General features: G+C 34.8%; 4 protein-coding genes across 5 annotated transcripts; all 4 read left to right on the top strand.

Moving 5' to 3' along the window:
- The first annotated feature begins 6,845 nt into the window (after positions 1-6,845).
- On the top strand, positions 6,846-11,785 carry LOC126678422 (uncharacterized). 2 transcript variants are annotated; one of them, XM_056105370.1, is made up of 3 exons: positions 6,846-6,913; positions 11,274-11,511; positions 11,591-11,783. In XM_056105370.1, exons 2-3 carry the CDS (start codon positions 11,276-11,278, stop codon positions 11,736-11,738), a joined length of 384 nt encoding a protein of 127 aa, XP_055961345.1. In that variant the 5' UTR covers positions 6,846-6,913; positions 11,274-11,275; the 3' UTR covers positions 11,739-11,783. The 2 variants fall into 2 exon arrangements, with proteins under 2 accessions (XP_055961345.1, XP_050229277.2); XM_050373320.2 differs by lacking the exon at positions 6,846-6,913 and having other exon boundaries at positions 11,197-11,511; positions 11,591-11,785.
- Positions 8,268-10,129, top strand: LOC126676784 (uncharacterized). The gene is made up of 2 exons (XM_056105502.1): positions 8,268-9,710; positions 9,839-10,129. Exons 1-2 carry the CDS (start codon positions 8,268-8,270, stop codon positions 10,127-10,129), a joined length of 1,734 nt encoding a protein of 577 aa, XP_055961477.1.
- Positions 10,144-11,183, top strand: LOC130015378 (uncharacterized). The gene is made up of 2 exons (XM_056105369.1): positions 10,144-10,307; positions 10,384-11,183. The coding sequence occupies exon 2, from the start codon at positions 10,525-10,527 to the stop codon at positions 11,065-11,067; it is 543 nt and encodes a 180-aa protein (XP_055961344.1). The 5' UTR covers positions 10,144-10,307; positions 10,384-10,524; the 3' UTR covers positions 11,068-11,183.
- A 110-nt stretch (positions 11,786-11,895) lies between the features above and the next one.
- LOC126679044 (uncharacterized) lies at positions 11,896-13,131 on the top strand. The gene is made up of 3 exons (XM_050373978.2): positions 11,896-12,085; positions 12,174-12,292; positions 12,585-13,131. Exons 2-3 carry the CDS (start codon positions 12,233-12,235, stop codon positions 13,017-13,019), a joined length of 495 nt encoding a protein of 164 aa, XP_050229935.1. The 5' UTR covers positions 11,896-12,085; positions 12,174-12,232; the 3' UTR covers positions 13,020-13,131.
- Positions 13,132-17,288: the final 4,157 nt, after the last annotated feature.

Genomic DNA, 17,288 nt, shown 5'->3' with positions numbered 1-17,288 from the left:
TTCCTTAAAAGCATGAGAAGTATATTCGCCCCCCAAATCACATCTAAAACATTTAATAACAGCTTCATGTTGAGTTTTTACAAGAGAGCGAAACTCATTATAAATGTCAAAAAAGTCTGAGCGACGTTTCATAAGATAAATCCAACAATAACGAGTGCAATCATCAATAAAAGAGACATAATAATGAGAGCCCCCCTTTGTAGGAACAGGAGAGGGTCCCCAAACATCAGAATGAATGAGATCAAAAGGTGCAACAGAAAAAGAATTACTTTTAGGAAAAGGCAAAGCAGAGAACTTTGCAAGTTTACAACCACTGCAATCAGAAATATCATGAGTTTTCAAATCTCCTAAAACTCCTGTAGACGCTAAAAATTGTAATCGAGATCTAGAGACATGACCAAGGCGAGAATGCCACAAATAAAACACAGAAGAAGACTGACTCAAACGAAAAGACGAAACATCCACACTAGGAACAGCAGCCGCAATCTTAGGAGTTTTGAGCTGATCCAATATATAAAGTCCTCCTTCCCTATGGCCGGTCCCAATCACTTCCTGAGACTTTGGATCCTGAACATAACAAGCAGAAGAAGAAAAGGAAACTAAACAACCATTATCACAAATTTGACCAACAGAAGCAAGATTTAAAGTAAGACTAGGAATATGATAAACATTTGATAAGGAAAAAGAAGGTGTAGTAACTGAACCAACACCTTGCAAGGGCATAGGTGTACCACTAGCACTCATGACAGGAACAAAAACTTTAGGAGTCAAAGAAGTAAAAGATGACAAATTAGGTGACATATGATTCGAAGCACAAGAATCTAAAATCCAAGAGGAAGAAGATATACCTGACGAACTAGATGACAAACCTGTTTGAGATGAAGCTGCCATGGCATGTGACTGAGATGCAAGGAACTGTTGAAACTGCTCAACCATTGATGGATCAAAAGAAGAAGAAGTCAATGCATTGTGAGGGCGAGGAAGAAGAGGAGGTCCATTATGAGGAGCTGGTGGTCGGTAACTCCATTGCTGAGACTGCTGATGGGGTTGTTGCTGAGTATACTGCTGCTTTCCTTTACCCAACTTTGGACATTGTGATTTCCAATGACCTTTCTGTTTACAAAAACTACATTCATCACGAGCAACAGTTCCACACGACCTGACTTGAGAATAAAAGTTTGGTCGTGGAGGCATGGCGAAGACTGATGGAGTAGAGACCGTAGAAACTTCCTTTACAACAGAAGGCTTAAGACGAATTTCCTCAGCCAAAAGTTCACTAACAACAGAATCAACAGAAGGCAGCGGATGACGATGCAGAATGGACCCACGAAGTCCTTCAAACTCATCACGAAGAGCCATTAAGAACTGTACCAATCTCTGCTCCTCTCTTCGTGCAATATAAGGCCCAAAGCCTCGTAATTCAGCAGATTCTGTGAGAGCCAGCTGATCCCACAAATCTGTCATTGCATCATAAAATTCCTGAATACTCATGCTTTTCTGCTGCAGAGCACGAATATCAGATTCCAACTGGTATTGTTTTGCAAAATTAGACTGTGTGTACAGTCTAGATAGATGATCCCAAACCTCCTTACCTGTCTCATATTTTGCTAACTGGGTACCTATCGAGTGCTTAACAGAATTATTGATCCAAGTAATAATTTTGGAATTAGCAACTTCCCACTTATCTAACAAATACACATAATCAGCAGTTGTGCCATCCTCAGGCTTGACAAAATCACCCGAAATATAACCCCACTTTTGTTTTCCCTTCAAGAAATTTTTCATCACATAACTCCAATATGCATAATTTTTACCATCTAACTGAACACTAACTGCTTGAAGCGAATCATCTCGAATTTCAGCCATATTAAAAAGAAATCAACAGAATACTAACAAATTAAATCAACGAATTAGAGAGAACAAACTCAAAGGAGGAGTAGAAAAGACTAACAACCAGAAGAATAATTTGGCTCTGATACCATAATAACATTAATAGAAATATACGAAACCATTGATTGAATAGAAGAATAAGATACAAAGAAATAGAGGCTAACAATAGAAGAGAAAAGTCTAAATCCTAGAATAACATAGGAGGCCTTTATATAGGCAAGGCTAAGCAATAATAAAGGAAAGTATCTTATACTTGGCCACTACTCCAAGTCATATACTTGGCCACTACTCCAGGTCTTATACTTGGCCATTACTCCAATAGCATATTAATTATGCTAACAGGTATGGCCTAATTAGAACCGTTAAAGTCTAGTTGATGAATTATGTACTGTATACATTTCTTTCAGTCTGGCTCATTATTTAACACAAAAATATAAAGGGACTGTAACTGAATATTTTATATAAAAAATTTTCTCTTAATTTAGATCCACGCATGAAAAATATACATACCAACTAATTAAATATAGCAAACTTATTGATTAATGCTATTGTTAGTCTATTACCACCGTATGCGAGTGAGCTTATGAACAAAAAATTTTCCTACAACTCAAGTTGCTGGAAAGTCCTGTTACTGTATACTCCCTCCGTCCCATTCTAATTGAACACTATTTCCTTTTTGGGTGTCCCATTCTAATTGACACTTTCTATTTATAGAATAGTTTTTACACTACTTTTCTCTTTATACCCTCTTCAATTAATGCATTTAGAAAGCATATTTTTGAAAAGTTGTGATGCATTTAATGTAATGTAAGGATATAAAAGTAATGTTACTAAAATTTCTTAAATAATGTGGAATTCAAATTTTCTCAATTAGAATGGGACGGAGGGAGTATATATTTACTGTTGATAGACTGGTTTGTGGAATAAACAAAATTTGATAAAAATATACTATTTTAAATAAATAAAAACTAACCATATATTGATAATAAAATTCAAGTTATATTATATTTTGATAATTTTAAATTTACTATTGTAAAAATTATATAAAAAAAATATATAAAATACATATCTATTGTTTTACAAAATTTTAATGAATAGAAGTTAATAATATTTTTAAAGTTAATTAGCTAACAATATTTTCAAAGTATTTGATCTTTTCATTTTAATTTCTTTAATTTAATTATTTTGTCAATATATAGCTAATAAATTTATGAATTAGAAAAAGTAAAATGAAATGCAATGTTCTAAAAAATGTCATAAGTATATTTTTACTATTATATAAAATATTTTTCTCCTAATAAGAAATGGTTATACATTTATATATATATATATATATACATGTTGCAGAAAAAATAATTAATTTAAGAAAGTAAATAAAAAAATTAGAATGAATATATTATTTATAGCTTAATATAAAGATGAAAAAGAAAAAAAAAATGACCCACCTTAAGTGTACAAATGCAATAATTAAAAATTGTTCTTTTAGAACTTTAAACTGTACAGTTGTACTATCTAAAGTGGTTAATTTATCATAATTAAACTGATTAATTAACCACTTATGTAGGAAGACAATTAATTCGTGTGGCAGCTCAAGAGAGCACCACGTAACAAGTTGTAGGCAGCAGGAAAATTTTGTTCCGAGTTTAACTCATTATTTGATTGAGTAATTGTGATTAAAGAATATATATTTTTTAAGGGTGATGCTATACGGATAGAATCTATCCGGATAGAATGCTCTTTCTTAAAAAATTAATTATTTAATTAAAAATTAATTACTATTTTAACCTTTTGTAAAAATAATTCACCGCCAGTAACTCTTAAATATAATTTATTTTATTATTTACTTTTAGTAATTAATATTTACTTGCAATTTTCAAATTTCTCTAACCAATTTTTAATTTCATCTAACTACTTTTTAGATTAAATCTAAATTATCTCTATATAAAATTTGTATCAACAATTCATCCCTTTTCATATCTACATTCTGAAAATTTATCTCCATGAGAACATGAGCATTAATTATCTGTAGAACTCGAATAGTAATTTATCATCAATGGGAGCATTATTACCATGAGAGCATTATGAGCACAAGTTTGGGTTTATATTTGATTTGCAAGCAGAACGGGTACAACCACGAAATTTATCCACGAGAACTAAAAGAATGCTCTATATACATATTCAACATTTTACATGCATGTGCTGGGAATATTTGGTACTGTTTTTTTTTCTTTTTTTCAGTTTTCAAAATATTGGTGAATAAGTAAGTAACATGATAAATATATGATATGGATAGTCATTAATTTGCCATTATTAAAAATCAAAACAAGTTAAAGTATGATCTAGGTAGAGTTATTTGCCATTCGTAAAAATCAAAACAAATTCATGTTATCTAATTACTAAAATAATATGTTACTCTCGTATATAAGGGACATGTAGGTAGGATCATTAACATATCTAATGCAAACTTAAACTAAATTAGCTATTTTATTTTTATTAATATTTAAATGACATATTGATCATTTATTAATATTTAATAGATATCTCGGCTACTTATAAACAATATGTATAGATGAATAAAAAGTGAAAATATATTATTTTAATTATTTAAATTAAAGTATTTTATTTTCTAAAATATAAATTTAAAATTTAAGACGATGTTGAATAATTTAATTTTTAATATTAAAAGTGTACAAATAAAATAAAAAATAGTAAAGTATTATAAGAGTAAAAAAATATATTTATCTACTTTAAAGTAATAATTAAAGCTTGAACTATTAATTGAAATTTTAAAAATTAAGTGAGTTTTATTGGTTAATGATGGAGTCTGCCTTCTGATCCGATGATTTAACCTGCAAAACAGGGTAGAAGCTAACCGGATGGTTGTGGTCCGATTAACTCTCTGATACTTAAGTCATTATTGGCTCAGGCAGCGTTTTTGTGTGTATGAATGTAGTTGTGTGTTTAGGTATAATTCAAACTCTTTATATAGTGGTAGAATGTATACCTTGTAGATTTGGAATAGGAAATTGATTTCTATTTAGTATGGTTTGATCACGAATAGGAAAAAAGGTTCCTATTCAGGTGAAGGTCTTATTTAGAAATATCGTATATAATATCTATTTTCATTTAATTTAATATTTATTTTATTTTATTTTTTATTAATTTTAATTTTAATTATTATTTTATTATATAATATTTATTTATAGTTTATTAAATATTTATTTTATTATTATTATAGTTTATTTATGTTTATTATCTGTTCATTTTAAATTTATTTTCACTACTAGAAAACAGTCGATTAGCGACGGAAATTTGCGACGGAACATAATTCCGTCGCAAATTACTAATATTAGCGACGGATTCTGCGACGGACACGCGTTCCGTCGCAGTTTCCCTTATATTTGATGGCGGGAAAGCTCCCGCCAGATTTGCGACGGATAGCCCGTCGCAAATCCGTCCCCTTTATGGCGGGACCATTCCCGCCTTTTGTTTTTCCATGAACATTAGCGACGGACATTAATGTCCGTCGCTAATTTTATTCGTTTTTGCGACGGATTAATTAATCCGTCGCTAAGTTTGACGTTTTTAAAACGCTGCGTTTAGGGCAGCCCATTTAGCGACGGATAACTGTAGTCCGTCGCTAAATGCCCTGCTCTAAACGCACCGTTTAATTTAACTCGATTTTAGCGACGGAATTTTGAATCCGTCGCTAAAATCGAGTTAAATTAAACCTGCGCTCCTTCTCCTTCCTTCTTCCTCTCTTCTTCCTTTCTTTTATTCTCCGCCGTTCTCCTCCCTTTCTCCTCCTCTCTGATTTTTTCTGGCCGCCGTTCTCCTCCCTTTCTTTTCCTTTCTGCCGTTCTCCTCTCTTCTCTGCTCTCCTCTCCGTCAGTCTGTTCGTCCGTCCGTTTTCTGCCGTTCCTCTCCACCGGCGCCGCTCCTCTCCACTGCAATTGATCTCCTTTTTCTTGCCGGCCACCACTGATTCTCAGGTAAGGGTTTTTTTTTTTATTTTTTTTCATTTATTTATAGTTTATATATAAAATATATAATAATTTTTTTTAAAAACAGTCAGTCCCGCTGCCTCCGGTGTCCGTCCCGCTGCTGCCTCCGGTCCGACCTGCTGCTGCCTCCGGTCTCGCCCGCTGCTGCCTGAGGTAAGTTTTTTAATTTTCAATTATTTGTAAATATTGTATTAATTAGCGATTAGATTAGTTAATTTAAATTAGGGTTAATTTAAATTAGGGTTAATTTTCTGTTTTTCAAGTCATATTAAACTAATTTAGGGTTAGGTTTTAAATTATAATTGTATAATTAGTTTAATTTATTTAGCTTAGGATTAGTATTATAGGGTTAATTATCTTTTTTTTAAATTATATAAAATTTGTTTAGGGTTAGGTTAATTAAATTATAGTTGAATTAGTTGAATTTAATTAGTTTGGGGTTAGTTTTATTTATTAGAATTAATTATTATTTTTTTTAAAAAATAAAAATAAACTAGGTTAGGGGTTAGGTTAATTAAATTATATTTGAATTAGTTTAATTTGTATTAGGGTTTCTGACTTAGTAAATTTATACTAATTAATATTTATTTGTTCATAATTATTGTTTATGTATTAATTAGTTGATTAAATTAGGTTATTGAATTAGATTAATATAAATTAATTAGTTTAATTAATATAGTAGGTTTTTAATTAATTTGAGATAGAATAGATTAATTAGTGCAATTTACGCTAATTAGTGTAATTAACGTTATAAATATAATTTTTGATGTAATTGGATTGTATTGTTGGATTGTGCTATATAATTTGCTTGCAGGATTTCCCTGAAAAATGGGTGATGCTCATTTTTAGGGGAAGTTCTGCCGAATTTTTAGTAGAATTTTTTTATTAATACGTGTTTTTATTTAATATGATAGGTTTGCATTCTCTGACAGTCGCCGATAGCCCTTGATAGCCCGCGCACCGTGGTTCCGATTGATCCCGACGTTTCACCTTCTCTTTGCGGTTCTGCCCTTCAACAAGTAGGTTTTATCGCTCAATTAATTTGATTTATTTTAGTTGGAATAGATTTTATTTACGATAATCAACCTAAATAAACCTCGATTTTATTCCCACCGAATAAAATCGTAAACCTAGCCGTAGAGTTCCCGTCCCGTGTGTTCAAGAGATTGAACGACACGGGATTGTACAGTTTGTACAGTTCGCAAAACTTGTGCTTCCGTAACTCGATCACGAAAAACCATATATGTCTAGTAGCGGTAGAAAAATATTCGGTTGTTTTCCAGCGTTTGTTCTCCGGGTGGATGTTTAGTATATGTTTTGTAACGCTTATTCCTCGAGGAATATATAATTAGCGTTACAACGCATATACTAAATATCGCACTAAAGGAGAACGACGCCGGAAGGCTGCCGAATATTTTTCTCCGTTGCTAGGCATATATCGTGGCCGAGTTACGGGGCGCCTGTTTTGCGAATGGGATAGGGCCCTACCTTTTCAGCAGTCAATTACATTGACTTTGCTTATCTCGAGTGAAAACCCCACCTCTAATTATCCGCGCTACAGAAATGGAGACGGACCGCAGTTGGATGTACAGGAGCCACACAAACGGGCTGCTAACCACAGGGTATAAGGAGCATGTGAAGGAGTTTGTCCGGTTTGCATTACGGCATCCGGCTTGTATGAGTGGGGTACAGATAAAATGCCCCTGCCCTAAGAGAGGTTGTCGAAATACAAGCTATCGGGATGTCGATGAGGTGGAATTCCATTTATTGAAGAATGAGTTCGTGAAAGGTTACCAAGTATGGGTTTTTCATGGCGAGGGGAGCGTTTTGAACCCTCCTCCCCTTGCACAGTTACCGGAGCAGGATGTTGAGTTCGACTATGAAGATGAGGGGCCAGGTGAGTTCAGTTCCGCTCAAAGAATGATTATTGATGCGGCCGGTCCAGAAATAACGTTTCCTGAAGATGAGCTCCCGAATGCTGAAGCTCAAAAATTTTATGATATGATGCGTGCGGCTGAAGAAGACATATGGCCTGGGAATAGCAGACACTCTCCATTTTCTGCATCTGCTAAAGTGATGGAGATCAAGTGTCGACATAAGGGTTCAGTAGCTTTAGTTGACGACGTATGCGGATTGATACAGGAGCTGCTCCCGGAGGACAACAAGATGCCAACGAATTTTGCTAAAATTAAGAAGCTGGTCAAAGGTTTGGGGTTGCCGGTTGAGGTTATTGACTGTTGTTTTTATAACTGTATGATTTATTGGGGGGAGGACGCGGATCTAACGCGCTGCAAAGTTTGCAATTATGCGCGGTGGAAACCTGTGACCCACGGAAAATCCACATAAAGAAAGGCTAACGTGCCATATAGTAAAATGTTCTATTTTCCAATAACTCCGAGGCTACAGAGGTTGTACGCTTCGAAAGCCACTGCTCGGCATATGACGTGGCACGCAGACCACGAGATGGATGGTGATACGATGTGCCACCCGTCCGACTCTCCGGCTTGGAAACGTTTTAGTGAACTGCATTCTGAGTTTGCCGATGAAGGGAGAAATATCAGATTAGGCTTATGCTCCGATGGGTTTCAGCCATTTACCAATTTTGGGCAGCAGTATTCCTCGTGGCCGGTCATTTTGACGCCGTACAATCTCCCCCCAGGCATGTGCATGAAGGATGAGTTTATGTTTTTAACGGTTTTGGTACCGGGGCCTAGAAACCCAAAACACCTAATGGATATCTTCCTACAGCCGCTGATTGCAGAGTTGAACCAACTGTGGGAATGTGGAGTCCAGACATATGACGTTCATAAGCGTCAGAATTTTCAACTAAAAGCGGCTCTTATGTGGACAATAAATGACTTTCCCGCTTATTCTATGTTGTCTGGTTGGAGCACTGCTGGTAGAAAAGCATGCCCGTACTGCATGGAAAACACCGATGCATTCACACTGGATAAAAGCGGTAAACAATCGTGGTTTGATTGCCATCGCAAGTTTTTGCCTCCGAATCACCAATTCCGTCGAAATGTTACTGATTTCCGTAAGGGGAAACGAGAGGTCGGGAAAAGGTTTGCAGGGGTGAGAACTGGAGATGAACTGTTAGCAGAGATTGATCGACTGGGGTTTAAGAAGGCATTTGAGCCTGGTGCGAAAGTTACTAATGCATTACTGTCAAAAGATCATGGGTGGAATAAAAAAAGTATCTTTTGGGATTTGCCTTATTGGAGAACGAATGTAATACGTCACAATCTCGATGTCATGCACATTGAGAAAAATGTCTTCGATAACATTTTTAATACCGTTCTCAATGTCCCCGGGAAAACAAAAGACCATGCAAAATCTCGTGAAGAGTTGAACGACATCTGTGATCGGCCAGGGTTAGCTAAAGATCCGGCAACTGGGAGATTTCCAAAGGCAATGTATGCTTTGGATAGGGATTCAAAACGAGTTTTGCTTGAGTGGATTCAGAAAATAAAGTTTCCAGACGGGTACGCGTCAAACTTGTCTAGATGTGTTGATCTAAAGGGGCTGAAAATGCATGGAATGAAAAGTCATGACTGCCATGTTTTTATGCAACGACTTCTGCCAATCGCTCTTCGGGAGCTACTTCCGAAAAATGTGTGGGAACCTCTGACAGAGTTAAGTATCTTCTTCAGGGAGTTAACTTCCACGTCACTGTCACAGGAAGATCTAAACCGTATGGAAACTGAGATCCCAAAAATCCTGTGTAAGTTGGAACGTATATTTCCACCCAGCTTTTTTGACTCTATGGAGCATCTTCCCGTGCATCTTCCGTATGAAGCTATGATGGCAGGACCGGTTCAGTATCGCTGGATGTATCCATTTGAAAGGTAATCAATTAGTCATGGTTTTTTCTCGAATCCATCTGTTCATATTACTAATATTAATATCCGGTTACAGATATTTGAGGAAATTGAAAAAAAAAGGTCACTAATAAAGGCAGGGTCGAAGGGAGCGTTAGTAGTGGATATCTGCAAGAAGAAATCGCTAAATTTGCATCCTATTATTTTGCTGAAGGCGATCCGATGTTACCCGTGCGTTTGGGAAGAAATGAAACTTGTGATATGGATATCGATGAAGATGCCGACAGACTGGGAATTTTTAAACCTAAGGGAAAGCCGTTGCGTGGTAGCGGCAGGAGATATCTTGAAGACGATGAGATCATCGCTGCTCGGACCTATGTTCTTCTGAATTGTTCCGAAATCGAAGATTATTGAAGGTAAGCATTTAAATATAGTGTAATATTTCACATATTTGCTAGAATTTGATTTAGTTTGGGCCTTTTCCATTTAAAGGGTTTTTGTGGCCGGATTGCGCGAAAGGAACAGTGACATAAGTGAAACAGAAATTGAAAGAGTGCTTGAAAGTGATTTCGCCTCTTGGTTCGAACAATATGTACGTATCTTATAACAATGGACTTCCATTTTAATAATAAGGTTTATAAATCTTACAAATTTCTAACTCCCCACAGGTGAAAGATCCAACTGTCTGTACTAATCCGTTTATTCTGAGTCTCGCAAAGGGACCGTGTAGAAAGGTCACCACATATAAGGGATACTATGTAAATGGCTTCAAATTTCTGACTCAGGAATATGGGCGGGATCAACTTACAATGAATAGCGGTGTGTGCGTAAGGGGAACAGAATATGTTGAGGGTGAAAATGACTTTTATGGAGTGCTAACGGACATAATTGAGTTAGAGTATCCAGCTCTACCAATGAAGCAGACCGTCATTTTCAAATGCGAATGGTTCGACCCTACGGATACAGGCACAAACACTACCAATCGATACAACTTGGTAGATGTTAATCACAGACGCAGGTACAATAAATACGAACCGTTCATTTTGGCAGAACAGGCTGACCAAGTTCACTACCTTCCATATCCAAGTAGAAAACGGGACAAAGTAAATTGGTGGGCAGTTTGCAAAATTAAGGCACGATCAGAACTTGACATGCCCGATGCAATTATCCCGGCCTTTCAAGATGACATTGAAGAAAATCCCCTTATAGTTGAAACGGACGACAATCCCACAAATTTAGCTGACCTGAATGAGGTGGCGGACGAAGATGCGTTGCAAATCCCTCCTGCTAAAGATGAAGAAGAAGAATTTCCGCCATCCTCATCAGACGAAGATGAAGAACAACTTGACTGACGTATTTGATATTTTTGCAGTTTTTGTTAGTTGTATTCATTTATTATTGTAATGAATTAGTTATATTATTAAATGTATTAATTAATTTAAATATATGAAATTGTTAACAATTAAAATGTATTTTTTTATAATGTATTTTTCTGTAATGTTTTGTTATAATTGTTAAATTGTTATATGTGGAACGAAACATATTTTAATGTCTGCAGGTATGAGAGGGCAGGGTGGTTCAGGTGATCCGACTAGAGGTCGGGGACGTCGGGGTAACCCAGCTAGAGGTCGTGGTCGGGGTAACCCAGCTGTGCGTGCCCCTGTTGAGGATATCCCTGTTCAGGATCAGCAGCAGGAGGTGGAGGCGGCACCCCCCGTTCAGCCCCGACAGCCAGGAGAGCCCCCTGCAGAGCTGGATGATCAGGGGAGGGCACTGTGTTTCCCAGACGCCAGCAGGTAAGAATGTAAATTGTTAGTTTAATTTTTTTTATCGTTTTGCTATAGAAAGTAATAAAAGTTTGCTGTAACCTCGCAGGGAGAGGCTGTTGAACTCTGGACCAATCTCCCGATCTATGCGGGAGATCTTTAGAAAGTGCTGGTTCGAGAATGGGCGAGCCTGGCGGTTTCTGACTCCAGAGCAGAGAGATTTCTATTGGGAGGAATTTAAGGTAATAAATTGTTAATTTTAAAGTTTGATTTTAGACTAACGCAAAATTACTAACTCAAACTTGGTGTTTATGTTTTGCAGAAGGAATACTACAGCGACGACGTCATCAAAGGTGTATTCATGACGCATGCTGCCAACCGATACAAGGACGTTATTCACAGGATGAGAGAGAAGGACGGAAAACATACATCGATCAGCCAAGATATCTGGGATTCCTGGCAGGCCGTCTGGGCGTCAGAGGACGAGAAGAAGAAGTCCGATGTAGCTCGCGCTAATCGGATGAGCGAGCCTGCTGGAGCCGGTTCCGGACCAGTACGCCATACAGGGGGATCCCGTTCCGCCATCAGACATATGGATGTGTTGGTTTGTTTCTAGAATTCTTTTTTATTTATAACTATCTTTTATTTTCTGATTTTCTGATGAACTAACAAATTGTTTATTATTCTTTTAGGCTGACGAGCTCGGCCGCAAGCCTACCGCAAGCCTACCGCAACGGAGCTGTATACTCGGATGCACTCCACGAAAGCTGACAAGGGTGTCATGGTAGACAAGAGGGCCCAAGACATGAGTGTAAGTCATAAACAATCTAATTTTAGTAGTTGTTTTACTTTACTCAAGTGTTAGATTAAATTAGTGTAAAATGTGTTTTAATTTAAATTGTAAATGTTAGATTAGGTGTGTTAACAGCCGGTGGGTTGTATATGAAATCTATATGTTTGCAGGATGTCCCTGAAAAATGGGTGTTGATCAAATTATAGAGGAAATGCTGCCGAATTTTCGTTAGGATTTATACTTACATTTCATATGTTATACGTTTTAATTAGCCGTTATGTGATATATATGTTTTTCAATCTTTTTGTAGGATGCAATTGCTCAGAGACTTGCTGCTGCATCGCAGCCGCCGACCGGAGAGGGTGGTTCGTCTAGCACAGCAGAAGTCGACGAGACGCAGCTATTTCTAGATATCGAGGGCGTCAACAAGAAGCGGCGTGTCTACGGGTTGGGTTCAGCGACTAGTGCGTACGTGGATACGACGACGTCTAGTAGGGCGAGGACCAGGTCCACACAGTCACAGCGAACTGAGGAGGAGATCGAGCGGCGTGTGCGGGCGGGGATCCAGGACGGACTGCGCCAGATTACCACTGAGGTGGAGGATCTCTGTGCCCAGCAGGCGAGAACCAATGAGAGGATGGCCGAGATTATTCAGGCCGAGATGGCGAAGATGATGCAGACTCTTCCTCCGCAGTATCGCCCACCCCCAGGTCCTTCAGACGATGACGACACTCCGACTTTGTAGTGTCACGTTTGTATTTCTGACATTTTGTATTTTGTCACTTTTATACATTTTGTGTTATCTTGTTTTATATATTTTCTTACGATATGTAAAATATAACATGTTTTTATATGAAATCGGTCGTTTTTGGAAATTGAGTTTTAATGAGAGTTGCAAATAATAGATTTTACAGATTTTAATCGTCGTGAATTGAATAGGAAAAACGGACGGAAAATAGATAATTCTGTCCAAATTGCGACGATATTTGCGACGGAATTGGTTCCGTCGCAAATATTGACAATTTGCGACGGAATTGGTTCCGTCGCAAATATTGACAATTGGCGACGGAATCAATTCCGTCGCAAACTTGTACCATTTTGCGACGGAACCAATTCCGTCGCAAATTGTCAATATTTGCGACGGAACCAATTCCGTCGCAAATTGTCAATATTTGCGACGGAACCAATTCCGTCGCAAAATGGTTAAATCCGTCGCCAATACGTCTCCCTTTTCATTTTTTGGGAGACGACATTGGCGACGGTGTGTTTGGTTATGGCGACGGGCTGGTCGTCGCCATATTTGCGACGCTCTGGTCGCTAATATTTTAGCGACCAGAGCTTTTGCGACGGACTAATTCCGTCGCAAATCCGTCGCAAATACACATTTGCGACGGAATATGAGTGATTTGCGACGGAATTGTCCGTCGCAAAACCACTGAAATCCAGTAGTGTTTTCTATTATATGAAAATGATATTTACTAGTATAATATAATAGTTTTACTGGCCATTTGAACTGCCTCTAACCTGATCATTTAAATTTTATCTCGTTCGTTGTAGTTGCATAAAGTAAATAAGAATAATTATTCAATAAAGTATAACTATTTTTCATTAAAATTGTATTAGAACTGATAATATATATATATATATATATATATATATATATATATATATATATATATATATATATATATATATATATATATATATATATATATATAAAAACAATATCATTTAAAAAAAATAGTGTATAAAGTATGGAAAATAATATTTTATTTAATTTTATTAATTATTAATTATTAATTAAACTAGATATATATTAAAAATAAAATTAAAATTATCAGTTCATTTGAAACTCTCAAGTTCAAGGGTTAATAGTGGTAATTTAATAAGTTTAGAGGTATAATAGGTTAAACAAAATGTTTAGGGGTCAAATAGGTAAATTAATATAAAAGTCATGGGTCAAACGATATATTAAGCGTTATATATTTAGTGATGTCGCAGACGAGCTGGTAGTCCGGTCAAATATCTTTTGCCGTATCAGTGCATTTGAAACTTAATCTCCGTTTTTAGGAGTGAAAAATGATTATTTAACAAGTTCAGAAATTCAATGGATCACACGTTAAATTTAGAGGTTAGATGGGTAAAAAAAGTACAAGTTTAGGGATCAAACTATATATTAAGCCAAATAAATTGAACTAGACAAATTTCACAAAAAAATGCATCGTATACATTATGCGGAATAAAGTCACTAACATGTTTTTCATATATATAATTGAATGATCAAATTGAAAAATAAGAATAAAATTATATTATTCTTTATTTATATATTTGTCCCAATAATTATAATTTGATCTGGATAGACTAATATTTATGTAATAATATATTATCATATTGCAATTTTTATTTCAATATATACTAATCAAACCTAAATACGAGAAGATGTCGTTTTTTAATTTTTATTTTTAAATCGGCCAAAACTGAAACCAGCCCGTTCCTAACTAGCCTGAAACCATGCAAGGGGAGTTTTAATACGTTCCAAATACAGCGGAACCGTGAATAGGCGGTAGCAGATCACGACCCTACCCCTAGGTTAGATGGATTAAACTCGTTTAACTTGTTTTTTTGTTTGAATATGTTAAAAGAATTGTTTTTTATATTTAATAATATGGAACAAGATCAACTTTTTTTAATTTAAATTACCAAATATTAAATTATACTTTGAATATAATTTATAAAAAAAATATAGTAGTTTTTTATTATATTGATATTAGATGAAATTTTAACATTTTCAATGATAAAAGTATTTATAAAATAAATTAAAAATCACAATCAATAATATTATTTTTACTTGTAAAATTGGTTTGACAGAAACCAACAAAGTAAATTTTGATTGTAAATTTGATTATATTTTTCTGCACCCGTGATACTATTATTTGTGAAACAATCAAAACTTAATCGTATTTATATAAAAATATGATGTGTTTGATGCATAATATTAGGAGTGGTAAAGTTACATATCATGTGTAAATTAAAGTTGCAGAGTTCAAAAAACTATCCGTAATTTAAATAATTTATTAGAGATTATTTCTAACTTATTTTGTAATTTATCATGTGTTTGTTTATGAGTTTGATTTTGAAATTGTCATATCTATCTTATACTTTTCTTTATTTACCAAAGGTTATAACCGTCTTTTAATTTTATCTTTTAATTACAATTACTTAAATAGCCTTTATATATTTTAAAAATGGACCAAAATAGGTCTTTCTATCCGGATAGATTCTATCCGGATAGCTTTTTCCAAAAATAAAATATTGAACCGCTCTATTTTTAAAATTTCAACCTTTTTAAATCTCATTGTTAACATAAATCTAGAAATTAGATCTAATAAAAAAAAACAGGTACAAACATAAAATAACATATTAAAAAAAATCACAAAGATTTTTAGAGTATTTTTATTTAATAAAATTTTCCTACAACCTTAGCTGTAGGAAACTCCTATAATCATTAACATGACATTTATTAATAGGCCTTTTTTAATATATATAATATATTTATAAGGTTATAAGTTTAGTTCTATAAATTTCATTATTAATATAAATTTTATTAATTAAATAAAAAAAATTGAGTGTTCATATTAAGAGATTAAAGCAAATATTATGAATGAAGAGAAATTTTTAGATAGACTCAGTCCAACACGTCATCCGTGGACCAAACCAATCATATCATAACACTTCATTAAAATAAGGATATTTTTGTAATATCATTATTCAAAACTTTATGCAAATAATAAGAAATATTACAAGAATATTCTTATTTTAATGAGGTGTTATAATAGAATTGGCTTGATATACGGATGACGTGGTAGACTAAGCCTACATAAAAATTTCTCTATGAATGAATGACAAAAGCTCTAACACCACATAAAGCATTGAAGTGAAGTTGACGAGAGATATTAGGGACAAGTTGGGCAGAAAGGTGGGACACGTGTTCCACGTGGGATTGTCTGCTTTTGGGCCCTAAGCTAAGCATGTCTTTTCTTTCTTAATTCTTTCTTTTTCCTTCTTAAACTCACTTCTCATTCCTAATTAATTCCAAATCAATTGCACTTAGGACCACCTTTATATTGATCTTTTTTTTAATTTGATATTGAATTAGTGTTTCCATAAAGAATTTCGTTAGGGAAAATGATTCAAATAAGCCCGCCGTGTGGTTTATAGTGTAATGTAGACCTGTTTATGGGCCGGGCTCAGGCCGGATTTAGACGGGCTTAACTTTTTTAAAAGAAAATTCAACCCCGCCCAATACCGGTTCGGGCTTTAAATATGCTATCCAAACCCGGTTTTAATACACTATTTTTACGGATTTTGGCGGGCTTACATTGATTTTTTTAAGATATTAAAAGCGTGAGTCGCCCATAAAAAAACGGACTTTCTACGGGCTCGGGCCGGGCTTGGGACCAAATATTAGTGTCTAAACCCGGCTCTAAAAGAACGGGTCTAGAGAAACGGGCCGGATACCCAAGCCCATAAACAGATATAGTATAATGTAACTTAACTCGTCAATTTTTATCTAAAAAGTGCTTAATATTTTAATAGGTCTAATAGTACGAAACAGTCAATTCTTTTTTACTTTTACAAACTTCACAATCTTTATAAATCTATCATAATTTCATTAATTGGTTGCAATTTCTTTTTTAAAAATCGATTTAAACCTATATTTAAATATGGCATAACAAGCTGTAATTAAATATGAATTTTCAATTTTTTCCACCCACGTGATCAACATAGTAAACTTACCATTAATTTTTAAGCAAATTACTCTAAAAATAATTCACAGTTTAGTAACTTTTATTTAAAAACTAACTGTTGCGACAATGTCATTTATGCAGTAAACTAATAGTGTGTTATACATGTGGAAAACCGAATGATAAAAAATAAATAATTATAATTAAAAAAGAGTTAATTACATATATAATGATAACATTGCACCAAATTTCAAATGACCTTTAAAACA

This window comes from Mercurialis annua, linkage group LG4, assembly GCF_937616625.2.
Source record: "Mercurialis annua linkage group LG4, ddMerAnnu1.2, whole genome shotgun sequence".
NCBI lineage: Eukaryota > Viridiplantae > Streptophyta > Magnoliopsida > Malpighiales > Euphorbiaceae > Mercurialis > Mercurialis annua.
Note: the sequence above shows the minus strand (reverse complement) of the source record. Positions and strands in the feature narration are given on the sequence as shown.